This window comes from Vidua chalybeata, chromosome 6 (genome assembly GCF_026979565.1).
Source record: "Vidua chalybeata isolate OUT-0048 chromosome 6, bVidCha1 merged haplotype, whole genome shotgun sequence".
Lineage (NCBI taxonomy): Eukaryota > Metazoa > Chordata > Aves > Passeriformes > Viduidae > Vidua > Vidua chalybeata.
This window is the reverse complement of record NC_071535.1, coordinates 15,477,930-15,495,183: the sequence shown is the minus strand read 5'-3', so window position 1 is coordinate 15,495,183 and position 17,254 is coordinate 15,477,930. Positions and strand designations below refer to the sequence as shown.

Below are 17,254 nucleotides of genomic sequence, written 5' to 3'. Positions count from 1 at the left end.
TGATATTATGTCTATAGTACTCAGTGTAATACATGGCAAATTCTTTCTCCTTTTTTTTATACACACTATGTATAGCAGACTTATTAAATGTTGAAGCAATACTTGCAGTAATATAATGTACCAGCCATTCTTTCCAGGAAATTCATAAGTGTTTAGAAATACCCATTCTTATTGATTAATATGGATACTGATAGATCCATGCAGAGAGCCCACACCAATTGTGAAAACCTTGTTTGATTTTCTGAGCCCAGGACTAGTCAGGCATTGATTTGGGCTATCATATGTCACTACTTAACCACGTTGTCTTTGTTAGGAGCACAGCCTCTCTTAAAGTCAGTAGAGGAAGAAGGCAATATGCGTTGTAGATTCAGATTTTAAGTGCACACTGGTAGAAAGGGAAGATCTATATAATTAAAGAAATCAAAAACAATGATAGAAAGAATTTATGGTGTCCATGCTCCTAACTTTGATATCTCGATAAACTCTGGGGGATGAATTCACTGGAGACAGGAGCTGAAAGGAAGGACACTATTAATATTTTTTTTCCTTTAAAATCAAAACAGCTGTAGAATTATGAACAAGCACTCTTGTATGTTTGTGTTCAAGGACATGAGAATTAATCAGCTGGTTTTTTAGAAGGATTATGTTAAAGGAATACCTGCTTTCATTTCTTTTTCTGCTCAGAAACAACCTGTACAATATCAAATACTCAGGAAATACTCAAGGAAAAATGCTATCTATAATTAGTTTGTAAATGGTTTGTTTATTCAAAACACAGTGATGACTTTAGTGTTATTGAGGCAGCTTGGGCAATGCTCTTGAGCAATATGTATTCTGGATTATTAACATGCAGCATCTGATCTCAGCATTTGATTCTTCTCTCTGATACATTCTAGAAATTCAGGAGAAACTTCACTCAAGTTTCTCCTCTCCGAAAGGGGCGTGGGGCTGAGCTCTGCTGTCCCCAGGCGGCGGTGTGCGCCCTGCAGAGGCACAAACGCCCAGGTCGCGCCTCGGGGACACACGGGTTACCCTGCCCGGGGGGTCCATTCACCTTGGCCAAGTCCCATTGCTGCATTAACAAAAATTATCCAACCTTTTCTTCCGCAGGTGCTTCCCGTACAGCTGAAAGAAGTGTTCCACTTAGGTTCAGAAAGAAAAGGTCATGAATTTATGTTATATCTCGTCTAGATTGTGTCTATTGCAAAGCATGTTGTTCTGTATCTGAAGAAGCAGCTCACAGTAGAATCACCACCAAATCCTCTCTATTCTACTGTAATTATTATTGAGTTGCAATTTATGGAAAAAATATTACTGGTATCAGGCATATTTATAAATGTCAAATGTATTTAATTTTATTGAAGGCAGTTTAAAAAAATGTGTCCAAGTAGTAGAAATAGAATTTATTTTCTTCCAAATATGAAACTTATGCAGGGCAAGCTAAAATGTTAGAAATTTCTCATTAAAAGAAAATAAACCCCAACCTTCAACAACCTTCATGGTAATTATAGTTACTTCATTTTTAAATTAAATTCTTACATTTCACCACAGTTCTACAGGTTAAATACCACCATCAGTACAATTGTTCTAAAGTTATGTTGCTGTAAGGGCTGTGTTTTGAATTCTTCTGTATTTTGATGCATCTTTAATATTTTATGGCAGTGATAGGTCAGAAACTTGTTCATTCCTACTGAAATGTTTTCTTCTGTGAAAAAGCAAAGACAATCACAAATAGTCTTTCAAATATAACATCAAGAGATTTATTTGTGGGAATATTATTATAGACAGACCAGGGAAAAAAACCCAAAAAAACACCAGTGGTTAAAAATTCTCTCTCCAGTAATGTCATTGGAGTCATTTTGTCAGGACTGTGCATCTGAACATTCGTGATAACGAATGATAATTTTCAGAGAAGTTTCAACATGTGTTTAGTTGTGTATGTTCTATTCTCTTTAAAGTAAGGATTTCAATGTTTATATCTAGGGAGGGTTAACAATTCTCTGTGCAGCAGGCTTGGTTCATCTGAGGAGATGATATTCTGCAACCAAGTACCATGGAAAATATGACCCAGCATTAACTTCCTCCACACTCGACTCACCTTTTTAAATGAAATAAACAAGTGGCCTCACACAGAAATCAAACTGCTGAAGCAGCCTTACACTGTAATCTACAATCTTTCCCCAGGAGCAAATGAGGGAGAAAATGAGCTACAAATCAGGGGGTCGTGCTGTCTCTATGTTAATTGAAAGTGCTCTGCACTGGCACTAATGGGAATGTTATTACCTGTATCACTACCAGTGGCTGGAGAAGCTGCCCTAGGACCTGCCCTCCCAGCTAAGGTGTGAGGAAATGGTTCTAGCTAATGAACAAGGAACCTCATCAATTCAATAGCAAATTATTCCAATGACAGCAGTCTAAAGAGCAAATACTCTTAAAAGCAGGGCTCTGAAAGAGTGAAGGAGCAAGGAACCCCTCAGTGGGATTTGGGAAAATCCCACATATGCTGGGAAAAATACAGAATGTATTTTTATGGTAGCCAAGAAGAAGAAAGTACCTGGATAAGCTGTGCCAGGAGAGCTTTGAAGTCCTCCTGCCATTCTGAAGGGACCAATAACAAATCTAGGAACAGCAAAAGGCTTTTCAAATCTAAACTTAATGTGAGAAAACTCCTAATGTTCACAAGTGGTGTATGAGTGCTATCTGGAGGGTTGGCAATGCAAGTATGGAGGAGGCTGGAGCAGGCTGAGCATCCCCAGGCACTCAGTGAGACAGACTGAGTGAGGAACAAAAGGGCCAGTGCTGAGCCAAGAGCAGCTGAGCCTTTTGGGGGACCCTTTTGACAAATATTGTTCAGTGCCATGTGAAAATAGCAGTGGTCTGGCTGTCAGTGCCAGGGTGCAGCACTGTTCTGAGCAGGGGCTGTGGTAATGGGGAAGAGTGGTTTGGATTTACAGCTCAGTTCCTGGAAAGTGTGTGAACCAAATACATGCAGGAAACACCAAGATGACCACAGCTCACAGCTGAAGTGCAAAAAAAATCGATTTATTCCAGTATTTCACTGGCTGGAGGATTCCAAAATCAAAGAAAAACACATATGATGCTAAGCTCATTTTATCGGGGGCAAAGTGTGGCTAGGCCTGAGTCCTGTATTACAGAAAAAAAGGGGTCTTGGGCAATCACAAATCTTCCCAGGTTGTGTTTTACAAGCTCTGAGCTTCTTATCTCCCTTACCCCTAATGAAAAGGCCACCAGCCTGTCTGAAGAATGCTGTTATGTTTGTTAACAACACTTTGTTGTCTGGGTGAGAAAGCTCTTCTGTGGCAGACAGAAAACAACCCAAATTGAACACAAATACATGAATTTTCTCACACTGAGAAAAATATCTCCCAGGTGCGAGGTTGGTCTTTGAGTTAAAACAGTGCTAGCAACAACTTACTTTCCTCTCTCTTTGCCAAGCTTCCATTTTTAACCCTTTCAACTCCATGGAAAATTTGATAGAAAAATAAATTATATCTCATTTTCTAGTGAATGTTCAGAAAGCTGAAAAATAAGTGCCAAGCATGGCAAGATTAATTAGAGGCACTGTTGCTATTGTAGGACAGTGCTTAATTTCATTTTAATACAGGAATTAATGCTAGAGTAGTCTGAGCAGGAGCTAGAAAGAAGAATCTCAGCATAAATTTATGAAGTTTCCAATCCTCACAACTGTAGAGAAGAAGAAAGTCAATGTAGAGAACATGGGATACAAAAGCAAATACTTGATAACAAGTAGCAGAACTCAAACCCTATTATTTTAAAATATCATGTATCATATATCTAAGACAATCTCTTGCTGTTAGAGGGTCTGTCACAGGAAGTTTGGTTGCTTAGGGTTACCCAGCATGTGCTTAGCTGCTATTGCCTCAGCTGATGAATGTAAATCAGTCTTTTGCTTTCTGGTTACTTTAGACACATCTTTCAGACATATTTATTTCTGGATAAGTTCTCTGTCTGTTACAGACAGGTAGGATATTTAGTGTTTGGGGAGAATTGACAGGGAAAAAATTTGTCTCGTCCTCCATAAAATCAAGCGATTAAATTTACCGAGATAACAAAACCACGGCTCTGGCAAATAACATGTCAGGTATGTCTGTTTAACCACTGATCCACCACTGTTTGTTTGTGTAGACTTCTAACTCTTTGCTTTTCACACCTTGCTAACATATTCTGGACATTGTCAAAATCCCCTCATGGTGAGGCTCTCGCCACCATCAGTGTCTTGGAAAGTGAGCTTCAACGGTGTACTCTGATGAGAAGCCTAGAGAAGGATGCTATAGTTATGTGATTCAGGATTTGATAATTAAAAGCAGGAGAAAGCACAGCAAAAATTAATAAAATGTATTTAGAAATGAGTAGGGAATCTAATAAATCACCTGTTTACTGCAGCTGAGTAAAAATCTTCATGTCTGCATATAATGGGCATAGAATTCGTCTATCAAAAATGTCCATACTGGAAATGGCACAGTCCATAGCTGAGGGGAGGATTATTTACTTCCCTGCCTCTCCACCTCTGAGTGCACGAGTAACACATTTTAAACAGATATGCACAGACTGTCAGATGTCTGATTGCTGTGGCTGAAAGCTGACTAGCTATAAACCAGCCCCAGTTTACAAGAGTTGCTTAATTAGCACGGTGCTTGTTCCTGGGCTAACAGCTCCTAAGCTTGGGCTTAGTGCCATGGCACTGTAGCTCTCCAGTTCTGCATGCAGAGGAGTAGACATGTCCATCTCTGTGTCTGCCCAGCTACTTGTGTGCTTAAAAAATCTCCTACCAGAAATGCTGATAACATTTTTTTCTGCGTCTGCCTGTTACCCTATCACACATTTTGCTTTGATCCTGAACTCAGGCAGGTGACTCCACATTTCCCTGCTGTGGAAGGCTGCTTTCTCAGCAGGGAAGCCTCACAGCTCCACTGTACACATGGATTAATGATGGTTTGGGTGGAGTGTGCAAGAAGGAGATATTCTCTGCAGTGGGAGCAGGGAAGTATTTTATTCAAGGTACTGGTCGTTTATGGGTCAGTTTCTCAAATGAATGTAGTAAGTGAGCTGTAAACAGGAATTCCAGAGAGTGTTTAATTGGGGTGCAAGCAATTTGTGTGGAGACACATATGCATAGGGGAAAAAAGACTTTTAAGGTTCTTGTAGATGGGAAGACAGACAGCTTTCTCCATTTTGCTCACGGCATGAGCAGCAGAGACAGACTCCTCCCACCGCCGGGGCTCAGCAGCACAACCCAGTGAGGCTGTGGGAGGCGGCTGCGCATCCCCAGGTGCGCCTCTCCCGCCAGCGGGCACAGGCACCTCATGCTGCTGCTGACCCGGGAACTGGCTTCGTGCTTCTTGCACCCAGCTTAAAAACGAAGGGACTTGACTGTCAAGCAGTCTTCACTGGAGAGAATTCAGCATTCTACAGGCTTTGAGCAATAGGAAATAACAAAGGGCTGAGAAATTCCCGGCAGCAGTAGTCACTGTTAGTCAGGCTATCCCAGCTGTGCTCTCTCCTCCCCGGGCTGGAATAATGGGCCCTGTAATGCATTGTGGATCCCGACTCTTCTGCTTCAGGTCTGCCACTTGGAGCAGTCGCTGGATCCACAGCTTCCCACCTGAGGACAAAGTGGGACTGCTGGTGAGTTCTGTCTTTGAGCCTTTTTTTTTTTTTTTTTTTTTTTTTTTTTTTTTGTTTTTTTTTTTTTTGTTTTTTTTGTTTTGTTTTGTTTTGTTTTTGTTTTGTTTCTCATGCAAGCCTATCTTCTTGGAAGATCTTTCTCTTGCTGTTCTTTTTAATATAGAAAATGTTTGTTTTCTTCATCCCAACTAGAAGCCATCTCTCCCCAGGAACTTCCTCCACTCCTCAAAGAAGTTTGTCTCTTCCAACTTCCTAGAAGGGAGTTTTGTGCCTGAGAGGAAGGGAATGCTGTCATAGCATCCTACAGAGACAACTCACAAAATCCATTTCTGTGGGGTGCCTTTTATAATCTTTGATTATAGTCCCCAGCACAAGTATTCCAGCATGTGATTATAGAAGACCAACTAAATTTATTTAACTAAAAATTAAGCAGCAACTCTCTGCCCTATTGTGTCACCTCCCAGTGTTGGTAAATACTCAATACTCTTTTATCTGACCAGTGGTAAACTGTGCTACTGTAGCTATTAAGCCAATAATACAGTTTCTATAAAGATTTTATTTTTAAAAAGCTCAAGAAATAGGCACAAAATGTACTGAATCTGCAGGAAAATAAGACACTTGTCTAATATATTTTAATGTGCCTTTTATTGTTTTAAATGTGTCTTGTATAAGGATGTTGGTGCATGGAATAGACTAAGATACTTTTCTTTCCATCTGCCATAGATTGCTAGTGCTTTTAGTTCAAACATGTAAAACAATCCTCTGTGGATTATTTTTCATTTAGAATCTGTCACATCTCCGGAATTATAGCTGCAGAAGTTCAATAATACCACATAATTTGCTTGGCAATGGACATCTTAGTTTGGGAGCATTTCAATTTGTTTAGCTTTATTTAACCTTGTTTCTTTAATTTAGGAGACAATAATTGGATTCTCAGCATTTTCACTGGCAGTTCTTGGACCAGCTGGATGGTTCCTGTGCCACCTTTCAAGCTATAAAAAGAAATAGAAAACACACCTTCAAAATTAAGATATAAAGGCTACAATAAACTGTAATACTCCAAACTTGGACTCTCTTGAAAGTCCCCATTCCCACACTGTCATCCACCCCATGGGCCAGGTCCCAGAAAGCTTTTGCAGGTACCATAGAACTGGACCCAGATGTACAATGGTGTAAGGATACAAAATAGTGGCAGGTCTGCTCTGCCATCACTGCTGCCTTGGACCAGTCTGGATCTGCCATCAGGTACTGTGAGAAGTGGAAGATCAATGAGGAGGACTGTAAACATGCTCAAGTGATTTGCAGTTTGGCTGTTGAAAAACACATATATCATACTGATTGTTGTTTGACCTTGTGTTTTGGACAAGTAGAACGTCTGTGTCTAGGAAACATAGGCCTGTGGTAGACTTAGAGGCACCCTATCAAACATGCTTGAGAATCCTGCCCTCCTGGGAGCAAGATAGAAGCACAGTGGTAATTTATACTTGTGTGAATCCCTGAAATACAGGAAAAAGCAGCAGGCTGGCTGATCCTCCACCACGGACCAAGCTTTGCAGTGCCTGTGTTCCCATTTGTGTGCCTTTCCTGTCTGCTGCTTTGGTGATCCCTGGTTCATGAGGTCACAAAAATGAATTTTTTCTTTGCCTTTCATCCACGGTTTTGTCATTGTTCCTGCATCCTTTCTGCACCAGGTACCATCAAAATTTAAAGTAAATAAATGGGGAAATATACAGAGAAAAAAAAAATAGTCATCTCATGCTAAACCTCTGAGAATTTAGGACTAATTTCTTGAGATTTTCTCTTTAATCTTTACACGTGTTCTTTTGGTGTGTTCCTCTTCCACCAGGATAAATGTTTTTCTGCAGGTCATGATTGTCAGGTATTTCAATTTATTTTCAGTTTTTAGGTTAATATTTTTGAGAGATTTTCCCATGATTGCTATTTGCAATTACTGTGATAAATACTTTGAAGTATAGACTAAATTTGAGAAAAGTGCAGTAAATAACACTTGTTATGCCACATTACATGTGTAATAAAAGAATGTTGTCTAATAATTTCAAGTCTGTCTTGCAAGAAAATACAGATTATGAACCTTTTGTGATGCTTAAGTATCAGCAGAATATCATTTAAAATTCCATTAAGTCGTTTGTAATATCTAATGTGAAAACAATTTCTGAAAGTAGGGCTGTGAATATGTGAAAGTGTTGTACTTGCTGTACTTCTAAAGTATGATTTTCAAATAAATGGTCTGAGTTCCCTTCAGCCTTGTAACCATGACTGAAGTTTTCAGAGTGAGAATGGAAACATTTATCCTGAGTGTTTAAAGAAAGTCATACTGACTTTTTTTTTTCCAAGAAATGATAGCTTTGTCCCTTAGTTGAACAGTCTGATGTGAAAGCCCAGTTGTGTATGTGGAAAGTTTCCCACATATTTGAATGAGTGTTGGATATGTGCCTGCATTCCTGGAATCCAGAGAAAAAGCAATGCCAGTAACTGAAAGGCACTTGGACAAGCAATCTGAAGCTTTGCTCCTGCACAATGTGAGTGCATCCTTTGGAATAATAAGGCTACTTTGCAGAATCTTTTGTAAAAATCAGCTTTAAACATTTCAGTGTATCTGTTTGTCCTGTATCTGATTTCATCATCCTTCTTTCACCTAGTAATGCTTAAATAAATCAGTAAGATATTGCATTTCACTTGTTGTACTTGCCCTCTTAAATTATGGCAATGAGTAATAAGATTGCCTGGTTATAATACGTACTCGGGGGATGGGAGTAAAGCACTGACAATTGTGTTGGATGAAATGAGGTAACAGATATACAGGGATGTTTCTATTGAAGCAGTGATAATTTTTAGTATCTACTTACCTGAAGAGCTACTTAAAATTTAAGTGGTTTTCGCAAATACTTTTTTTTTTTTCAGATTTTCAGTCCACTTCAAGCATTTCTTCCTAAAAGTACTAATGATTACATTTTACAGGAATTTAAAAATTCTTCAGTCTTCATATAGCTCTCTTTACTAATTGCAAATGGATCTTTAACCCTGAGACTGGAAGCTCTGGGGAATGTGGTGCATAGAAAACCAAAATGAAAATGAGAGAAGCCAGGTCATTGCAGGCACCTTTATTGCTGTTAGTGTGGTATGAATGAGCTTGTACTCTTCATTAAGTGCAAGGGTGTTTATTTATTAGTCTAAACCAGCCACAGTTCAGCTGGAACTGAGCTGATATATGCAGCCAGTAGTGCCCAGGGCTCTGGCTCCAACAGCTGTTTTTTTCCTCAGGCTTCCTACAGCTGCCTAAGGTGTTTGGTGAAAATGGTTGGTAGGTGTGTCATTTCACAGCAGTGACCCTACCTGCTCCCTGAATGATGCTGAGTTCTGTGTGTACACATCAGTGGAGTCCTTGCAAAGAAAGGCAAGAGACTCCCTCCTGTAATTCCACAGATGGGGAGCACCAAACATGAAATGCTTGCCCAAGGTAAGGCTGCAGGGTAGCAGGAGGTGGAAACAGAGCTGAAGGATGGTTCCCTGCCATGCTTCTCATGGTCAGTGGTTTGCATTTCTTGCAGATGGGGCTAAAGCTGGTTCTAAGCTGAATATAAGTAGTAGCAAAAGTAACACATACCTAAGGGCAAGTGCCTGAAGCCTGTTCTTCCATAGGAACACAAATAGCAGCCATTCCAGGTAAGGCAGAAGATCTTGTATTGAACTAAACTTCGTAACACTTACATGCTTTGTGATTATGGTGATGTGCTGCAGTGTACTCATAGTAAAATACTCATAGTTCTGAGTAAGTGGAAGTGTCTTTCAGCCACTCTGCTGTCTCTTCTTAAGAATGGGTGCTCTGGATGAGTTTATACTTAAATTAAGAGGCCAAGCAGTGTTCAGCTTATGGTCCATAAACACCCTGGGTCTGCAAAAAGTAGTTGGGGAATATTAGGCAATTGTCAGGAGGCCTGAATTTGCAATAGATAGGACAATTTGTAAGGATCTACAGATGAGACATGTGAAGTGCAGCAGCTTTCCTACAGGCTGCTTTAGGAGTGTCCCATTTCTGTCAATTTAGTTCACTTTTTGTTTCCACCAAGGTTCCTGTCTCTGATAGACCACACTTTATTTTGTCTTAGGTTACTCCTAGATTCCTGTGTGGAGCAAACCATTTTGGAGGAGAGACTAGACAGATTGCTGGCTCCTAGGGAGACAGCCTTCAAATGCAGGAGCAAGGTCAGTCAGCTTTAGTTGTTACTGAGCCAGGGTCTTGACCCTGACATGGGTCACAAACTTGGTACAGGTGCGGTAAAACACCAAGGACATCAGCAGCATTGAGTGTCACATGCTTTCTCCTCACTTCCTTGTGGAAAGTCTCATGCCTTCTTTTGCTCTCTGTAACTGTTTTTGCCCAGCAGAGACCTCTTACAAATGTTTTTACTTGAGTGTAGAAATACTAAAGCAAAGTAAGTATCTGTTTTTCTTGATTTCTCTGTTCATTTCTTTGCCTTTGGGCCATGATGCTGCGATAGGTTTAAGAAGGCAGTATTTTGACACTTGTCATTCTGATTTCTGAAGCATTACTGCCACTACAATGTGCTTTTATTTTAGCCATGTAGGTAGGTGGTATAGTCAATTCTGCACAAGCCTGATATTAAAGGTAAGAAAAAAAACCAGCTGTTTGCAGGGGAGATATAATTCAGCTAGGGTGGTGCTAATTTTCACAAACTTGGCATGTTAGCTGTCACAAAGACTGTGCCTCTTAGAGCAGTATATCCAGTCTCTGATTTTATAATAGTCTTAGTGCATGCTTATCAAATTTGTGCTAATTCTTTATGCAGGTCACCATGTATTTCTCAAACTCCACTGCTATGGCAACAAATTAAGTATTTTGTTCACTTAGAGGCTAATGACATTACTCTAGAAGAGAAATTGAGGGCATTTATCAGAAATTTTTACAGTGACAGATGCTGACAAATGTAATAACAAAGCAAACATCCACAGACTTAGTTGACGTAATTATCAGAATAAGAGGAAAATTACAATTTTGTTAGTACAATCAAATAACCAGTGTATTTCTTAACAACGTTTTGTTTTCCCAAAATCTTAATTCTTCTAAATTGGGGAAAGAAAAAACAAATATCAACATCACAATCTAGCTACTCTGTTGGAAACACAGTACTAGCAACGAGACACAGAGCCCTTTACTGCTCCATCTCTCACTTTAAAGCAGCCCAAGTCCGTGATGACTGAAATGAATTTGTCACATGCCAGATGGCATAACTGATATGGGTCGGTGGCTTTGGCCAAGCTTCTGGTCACATTATGATCACTTCTGCCATTACTGCCAACTGGTTCTCTATTCTGTTCTAATTCTCTACCCTATCCAAATGCCTATCCTACTCTACACCTTCCTTCTCAGAATAGTTATTTCCTGCTCTCCCACAGGAGGAAGGTTGGGTTGGTATTTTTTTCTGTACATAGTGCTGTGTGATAGTACCACTAAAGGATATTTTCCTTGCATTTTTAAGTCTCAGCACAGAGGCTAAAATTGGGTATCTTCACCTCAGAAGAAATTCTTTCCCTGCACAAGACTATACAAGCTGTCAGTAATATTGTGTTACTTTTGTGCAGACATGATTTTCTGTGAGCAAGAAGAGGTGCTTTCCCTGCTCACTGTCTCTTGGCTCATGCTGGTTGACCCAGGTGCCAGAGCCCTGAGGAACTGCTCCAGGATATGTCCTGTAGCTTATCTGAGTTAAGCCTAACTGCTCAGTTTAATCCCAGATAGACTTTTTTCTCAAGCAATTATATATTTTACAGTCATTCATGAGGATTAACTCTTACATAGAGCCAAGATTTAGAGACAAATTTAATTTCATATGATATAACTATTGCTGTGAAATACACTCATCTGAGCCTGAGGGACTCCATCTGCTGTTTGAATCTGACAGGGAGGAGGTTGGTCCCTATGCAGGAGCTGTTCAGGGGCTCCAGTTCCATACCAAGACCCTTTCATTGGCATTAGTTTAGCTTTGTAAGTATTCAGAAAGCACCATGTAGATTGAAAAATCCTGAGAGCCAGAGAAACCTGCCTCTTCCTGCTTCAGTTCACTCTGTGTTTGGCTTTCCTTATTGCAATTACCCTTGCCTCCTTCCATGCCACTGCCTTCAATTCAGATAGGCTTGTAGAGATTAAAGGAAAAATTTGAGACATTTCAAACTTGTCCCCACCTCTACTGCAGTTTTTAATATTCCTATCACAATGCAGGTATTGATAATCTCCTGCCAAAAGTGGTGAGGAAGTTTAAATAATTGAGGTATTGGCTTAAAAGAAATGAAATTGGAAGCTAGCTCTTTTTTTGTGTTTTGATAAAACTTACAAAGCACTTAGGTGCTTTGCCTCTCATTCTTGCCTCTTGTTCAGGCATTGAAATCCTCATTTGTGTCAAACAATGTTTATATTGCATTGGAGTCTTTGAATATGTCAGGCAAGAACTAGTTTTTATTTAAAATGCAAATAGAGACCCATGTAATTACATCACTCAGGATGCCAAGCCTTTAAGGAAAACACCATGAGAATGTTTTAAGTGTTGGTAACAGTGAACATGTCTGGATACAGATGTGCAGCTATATATCTGTGTAAACCGATGCAATGATTTATTTTTATACATGCATCAATTCACTTCAATTTATGAACAGTTTAATAAATTTTCTGTATATGATTCAAGGTAGGAAGGCTTAGGATTTGTATTTTTCAGAAAGGATTACCTTTCTAAAAGTAGATTTACTAATGCTTGGAGATTTTAAAAAAGGGAACAACACTAGATTTTGTGTCTTTTTGGAGCTGAATACTTGAAAATGTAAGTCAAAGTGACAATAGTCACATGAATAGTGACTTTGGCTCTTGATTACTTCTTTTCTCCTTACAGGAGAAAATGTCATTGATTTATTCCTGAATTATATTGTAACTATAGTACACACTCTTAGGCAAAACTTAGTTAAAAGCCAGCACAATTCACAGAAACAATATGCTCCAAATCCCTTCCACACCTTATCTACCTTATCCCGCAAAAGCCACATTTCAAAACAACCAGACATACACAAGTCCATGGGATGTGATAGGATGCACTCACAAGTGCTGAGGGAGTTGGCCAATGGCACTGTAAGGCTGATTTTTATCATCTTTTAAAAAGGCCAAAGCAACTGGGAGAGTCCTGAGAAATAGAAGAAAGCAAGAGTCACTCCTATTTTCAAGAAGGACAAGCAGGAGTATCTGGGAAATTATAGGTCATTTATCTTCACCTTGGTCCATGGGAAGATGATGAAGAAAATAATCCTGTAATTCACTTCCAAAGACATGAAGGACAGAAGGGTTATTTGGAGTAGTCAATGTGCATTTGCAAAGGGAAAACCATGCCTGACTGGCTTGATAGCCTTCTGCAACAAAATTACTAACTCGGCGTAGGAGGAGAAAGCAGTGAAAGTTTATCTTTAGCAAGACTTTTATCAATGTTTTCCATTACATCAGGAAAGACAAAGTAACGAAATATGGACCAGGCAAATTGACAATGATGTGAATTGAAAAGTGGCCAAACAAACTGCCAGGCTCAGAGGGTTGTGCTCAGGGGCAAAAAGTCCAGCTGGAAACCAGTGCTGCACTGCAGGGGTCAGCCCTGGGCCAGGACTGTTTCATGTCTCTGCCCGTGACCCAGATAATGGGACGCCCTCTGCAGATGATGCAAAACTGGGAGAAGCAGTTGATACACCAGCAGTTGAAGGCTGTGCTACCATTCAAATGTGTCTTGAGAGCTTGGAGATGTGGGCCAACATGAGTCTCATGAAGTTCAACATGTTAAAATCCAAATCATGCACGTCAGAGGGAATAACTAAGCACCAGTACAGGCTGGGGCTGAGCAGCTGAAAAGCAGCTCTGCAAAGAGTGGCATGGGGGTCCCGGTAGACGCCAAGTTGACTGTGAGCCAGCAATGAGCCTGCATGGCAAGAAGGCCAACAGGACCCTGGGCTGCAGTAGGAAAAGCATGGCCAGCAGGTCAAGGGAGGTGTTTATACTGCTCTACTTGGCACTGGTTAGACCTGACTGAAGTTCTGTGTCTGGTTCTGGACTCACCGGTACAAGAAAGACATGAATATACTGGAGTAAGTTGAGGGAAGGACTAAGTGATGAAGAGACTGGAGCACCTGTCATATAAAAGGCTGCTGAGAGAACTGGGACTGTTTAGCACCAAAGTCAAAGGTTTGGCGTGGGGAATGGGTCTTGTCAGTGTGTACAAATACTTTTGGAGAGAGAATAAGAAGATGGAACCACACTTTTCTCAGTGGAGCTCAGTGACAGGACCACAGGCAATTGGCACAAACTGGAATACAAGAAGAAAAAGCTTTCTACTGTGAGGATAGTCAAACCTTTGAACAAGTTGCTTAGAGAAGTTGTGGCATCTTCATGCTTGCAGATATTTGAAACTTGGCTGGACATGGCCCTGAGCAATTTGCTCTAGCTGACCTTGCTTTGAGCAGGGAAGTTAGAGTAGACAATCTCCAGAGAGTCTTTCCAACCTCAAAGACTCCATGATTCTGTAAAATTTCCACTCATGAACTCAGAAAGTAGCATTTATTCTTTCGTTTTCATCAGTTGGTGTGTAAATTTTCCACTCCCCATTCATTTGATCTTAAAAATATATTCTTTCATTAATGATTTGTGGGCTTTAAGATGCCTGCAGCTTTTATGTGTTCTCTTAACTGAGTGTGTGCAGAGGAAAAACTATATGGACATAAACCTTAGCTGCTTAAAATGGTTTCCAGTGGAGCACTGTACCCATTTTGTTAGGCATATTCATGAGGATCTTGCTGAGAAACTATGACTTTGGTTCAGCCCAAAGACTCGAGAAATTAATTCCCAGAGTACCACATTTCTATATTTGCTCCTTAATGACGTTTGTTCACAATATAAAGCATGAGTCTCTATACTTGAATTAACAAACTAGGCAAGTATTAAATTGTTTGACTGAACAACAGACTACTTGTATGGGATTTATTTAGGGTTTAGACATTGTTTAGACAATGCAGAAGGACTCATAAGCAATAAATTGTTTACCATGTACCTGAAATACATACTGTACTATGTAGGACCTTGTTCAGTAAATGCAGGCATAGCTGCAATTTTCAGACCCTTAAACCAGAGAAGAAATTTTATATGAGAAATTGAATTAATATTTTCTCAGGGAACTCCTGCTTTATCAACCTGAGTGTTTTTAATAAGCTCACCACTCTGGTATTTGAACACTTGGTATAATTTAAAGATACTTATGGAAGCTCAGTTCCCCTCAGTGCAGAGTTCCCTATTGTTCTGTAATGAGCAATAAAGCAGTTCAGATTGATTTGTTGCATCAACAGACAGAAATTCAAAGATGAAACCTGTCTTCAATATCTTATTTCAATGAAGTGTGAAAGCCATTTGTGTGTATATTCATCACTTACGCTCCATGTTGTGAGACATAGGGCTGGGGGAAGCAGGTTTGTAGCACCGCATGACCTCTCTGGGCACTTCACTAAATAAAGCTTCTAATAAAAGAAAAAGCTTAAATATTTACTCTCAAATATTTGAATGTAAAAGAGAAAACACTGGTATAAGCTGGCTTCTCTCTGTCTTTGGGGCTCACAAGCAGCAGGGAATGTGGAAAGATATATGGCCTCCAGTAAGATCTCTGATTTGTACCTAATTAAGAAACATTGGTGTTGAAGAAACATTGTCCATGCAGTATTTTTAGAAAATTTCTTTCAGGAAAAAAGTGAACCAGTTAATACCAGTGAACAGCATCTGCCCCTTCACTGTGTTTCATAGCACTGAATGTGCATTGTCCCCAAATCAGGGCAGCAGTAATTTGGAGGCACTGCCTTGTATGATGAATAACAAAACATACCTATTTTCCTCCACCTCCACAGCGCAGTTCTCTTTGGCTGCCACAGTCCTACTTATCTTACACAGGCCAGCATTTTGAGGACAGTAGGTTGCAATGGACTTTTTTGTGTGTAAACATCATGGCTCCCATGCCCTGGCTGATGAAATACTGCTGCTTCCACATAGCTTTTTCAGAGGTGTGAGGATCTGAAAAACTGTTATGGAAAGCTTCAGAAAAGAAACACATAGCTCACTGTTAATTTCTGACACCTCATAAGGTCAAGTCAGGACGATGAGGAAGCTGACAGGATGCACAGCACTGAAATAATTTCTCTTGGAGCAAATTACTTTCATTGTTATTACTGTACTCCCACCACAATTGGACAAAAATCTTTTCATCCCACTGTCGTCCTGGGGCAGTGACCATGGCCGGGATCTGGTGAAGGAGAGGGACACAGTCGGGGCTGAGCGCAGCCCTTGTCTCCTCGGGAAAGGCACGGCGGCCCCGAGGTGCTTGGTGCACGGCCGAAACAGGTGGGGAAAGCCGGCCCAGAGGCACCTGAGTGCCCGCCCGCCTGGGGTACAGCTGGAGCCCAGGGGTCGAGGGGAGAAGTACGCAAGGGAACAACGGTCCTGTTCCATGCCAAGGATCACACGGATCCACAGCACAGCTCCTGGCAGTGCCACCACCGCTGTCCTCGCTCAGTGCAGCTCCCGGGGAACCGCCCGCGGGGCCGGGCGAGGGCACCGCCAGCCCTTCCGCAGCCCCGGCCGCCCCGGGGGTACCGCCGACGCTTATCAGGGTCTTCCGGCTCGGCAGCTCCCAGCTCGACGTTGTGACAAGCTCGGCGGGGCCACAGCCCCGCTGGGGCAAGTGCTCCAGGAGCGCCCCGGCGCCAGCTAGCCTCCCCCTCCGCATCACATCCCATCGCATCCCAAGTCCCATGTTCCCCGTCCCGTTTCCCACACCGTCCCTCCTGAGGATGTTGTTTGCCGCGGCCGCCAGGCGCGCTGCCCCTTTAAGCGCGCTCCCGCCCGGTCCCGCCCGCCCGCCGCTCCCCGGCCCGCAGCCCTGCGGCACCGGCAGCGGCAGCGGCACCGGCACCGGCACGGGCACCGGCAGCTCCATCGCGGCCGGGGGCCGGCGCTCCGCGGCGCCGAGGGGCAGAGCGGGGCGGCAGCATGTCCACCAAGGCGGAGCAGTGTGAGTGGGGCCGGGCGGGCTCCGGGCCGGGGTCCGTCCGAGGGGAGGGGAGCGGGGCCGGGGGCGCCGTCCCGCCGATGGCGCTGCCCCGCCGCCGCCCGCCCGCCGCCCCGGCGGGGCAGCGCTGCCCGGGCTCCTGCCGCGGTCTGCGGCGGCCGCCAGCAGGCGGTGCAGGGGGAGGGGGCTGCCGGCGTTCTGGCTCTTTCTGTCGGAACCGCCGCCGGTGCTGGTGGCCGCAGCCCCCGGAGCTCCTCGCCGTTCGGGCGGCCAGCTCGGGGCGGCGGCAGAGGCAGCGCCGGGGAGCCGACGGGGGAAATGAGGGATCGGGGGCGAGAGTTAGTATTGAGGCCGCCGGCTTCGCCCCCCGCCCCACGGCGGGAGCGGTCCAGCCTGCCCCGTCTGCCAGCGCTGCGCCGTGTCCCAAAGGATGCAGCCACTTGCGAGAGCAGAGGTGACGCACGCGTCGCCACCTTGCAGGT

The 17,254-nt window shown here is 42.5% G+C and overlaps 1 protein-coding gene and 1 long non-coding RNA gene across 3 annotated transcripts in view; both read left to right on the top strand.

Moving 5' to 3' along the window:
* The first annotated feature begins 5,300 nt into the window (after positions 1-5,300).
* Positions 5,301-8,363, top strand: LOC128789533 (uncharacterized). Its single transcript, XR_008431434.1, has 2 exons — positions 5,301-5,667; positions 6,583-8,363. It is a non-coding gene; the product is annotated as an uncharacterized LOC128789533 (long non-coding RNA).
* An 8,348-nt stretch (positions 8,364-16,711) lies between these two features.
* Positions 16,712-17,254, top strand: part of UNC79 (unc-79 homolog, NALCN channel complex subunit) — a 106,024-nt gene continuing 105,481 nt past the window's right edge. For both annotated transcript variants that reach the window (XM_053946412.1, XM_053946411.1), the window contains exon 1: positions 16,712-16,775. In XM_053946412.1, coding sequence (XP_053802387.1) covers positions 16,754-16,775 — 22 coding nt within the window. In that variant the 5' untranslated portion in view covers positions 16,712-16,753. The remainder of the gene's footprint in view (positions 16,776-17,254) is intronic.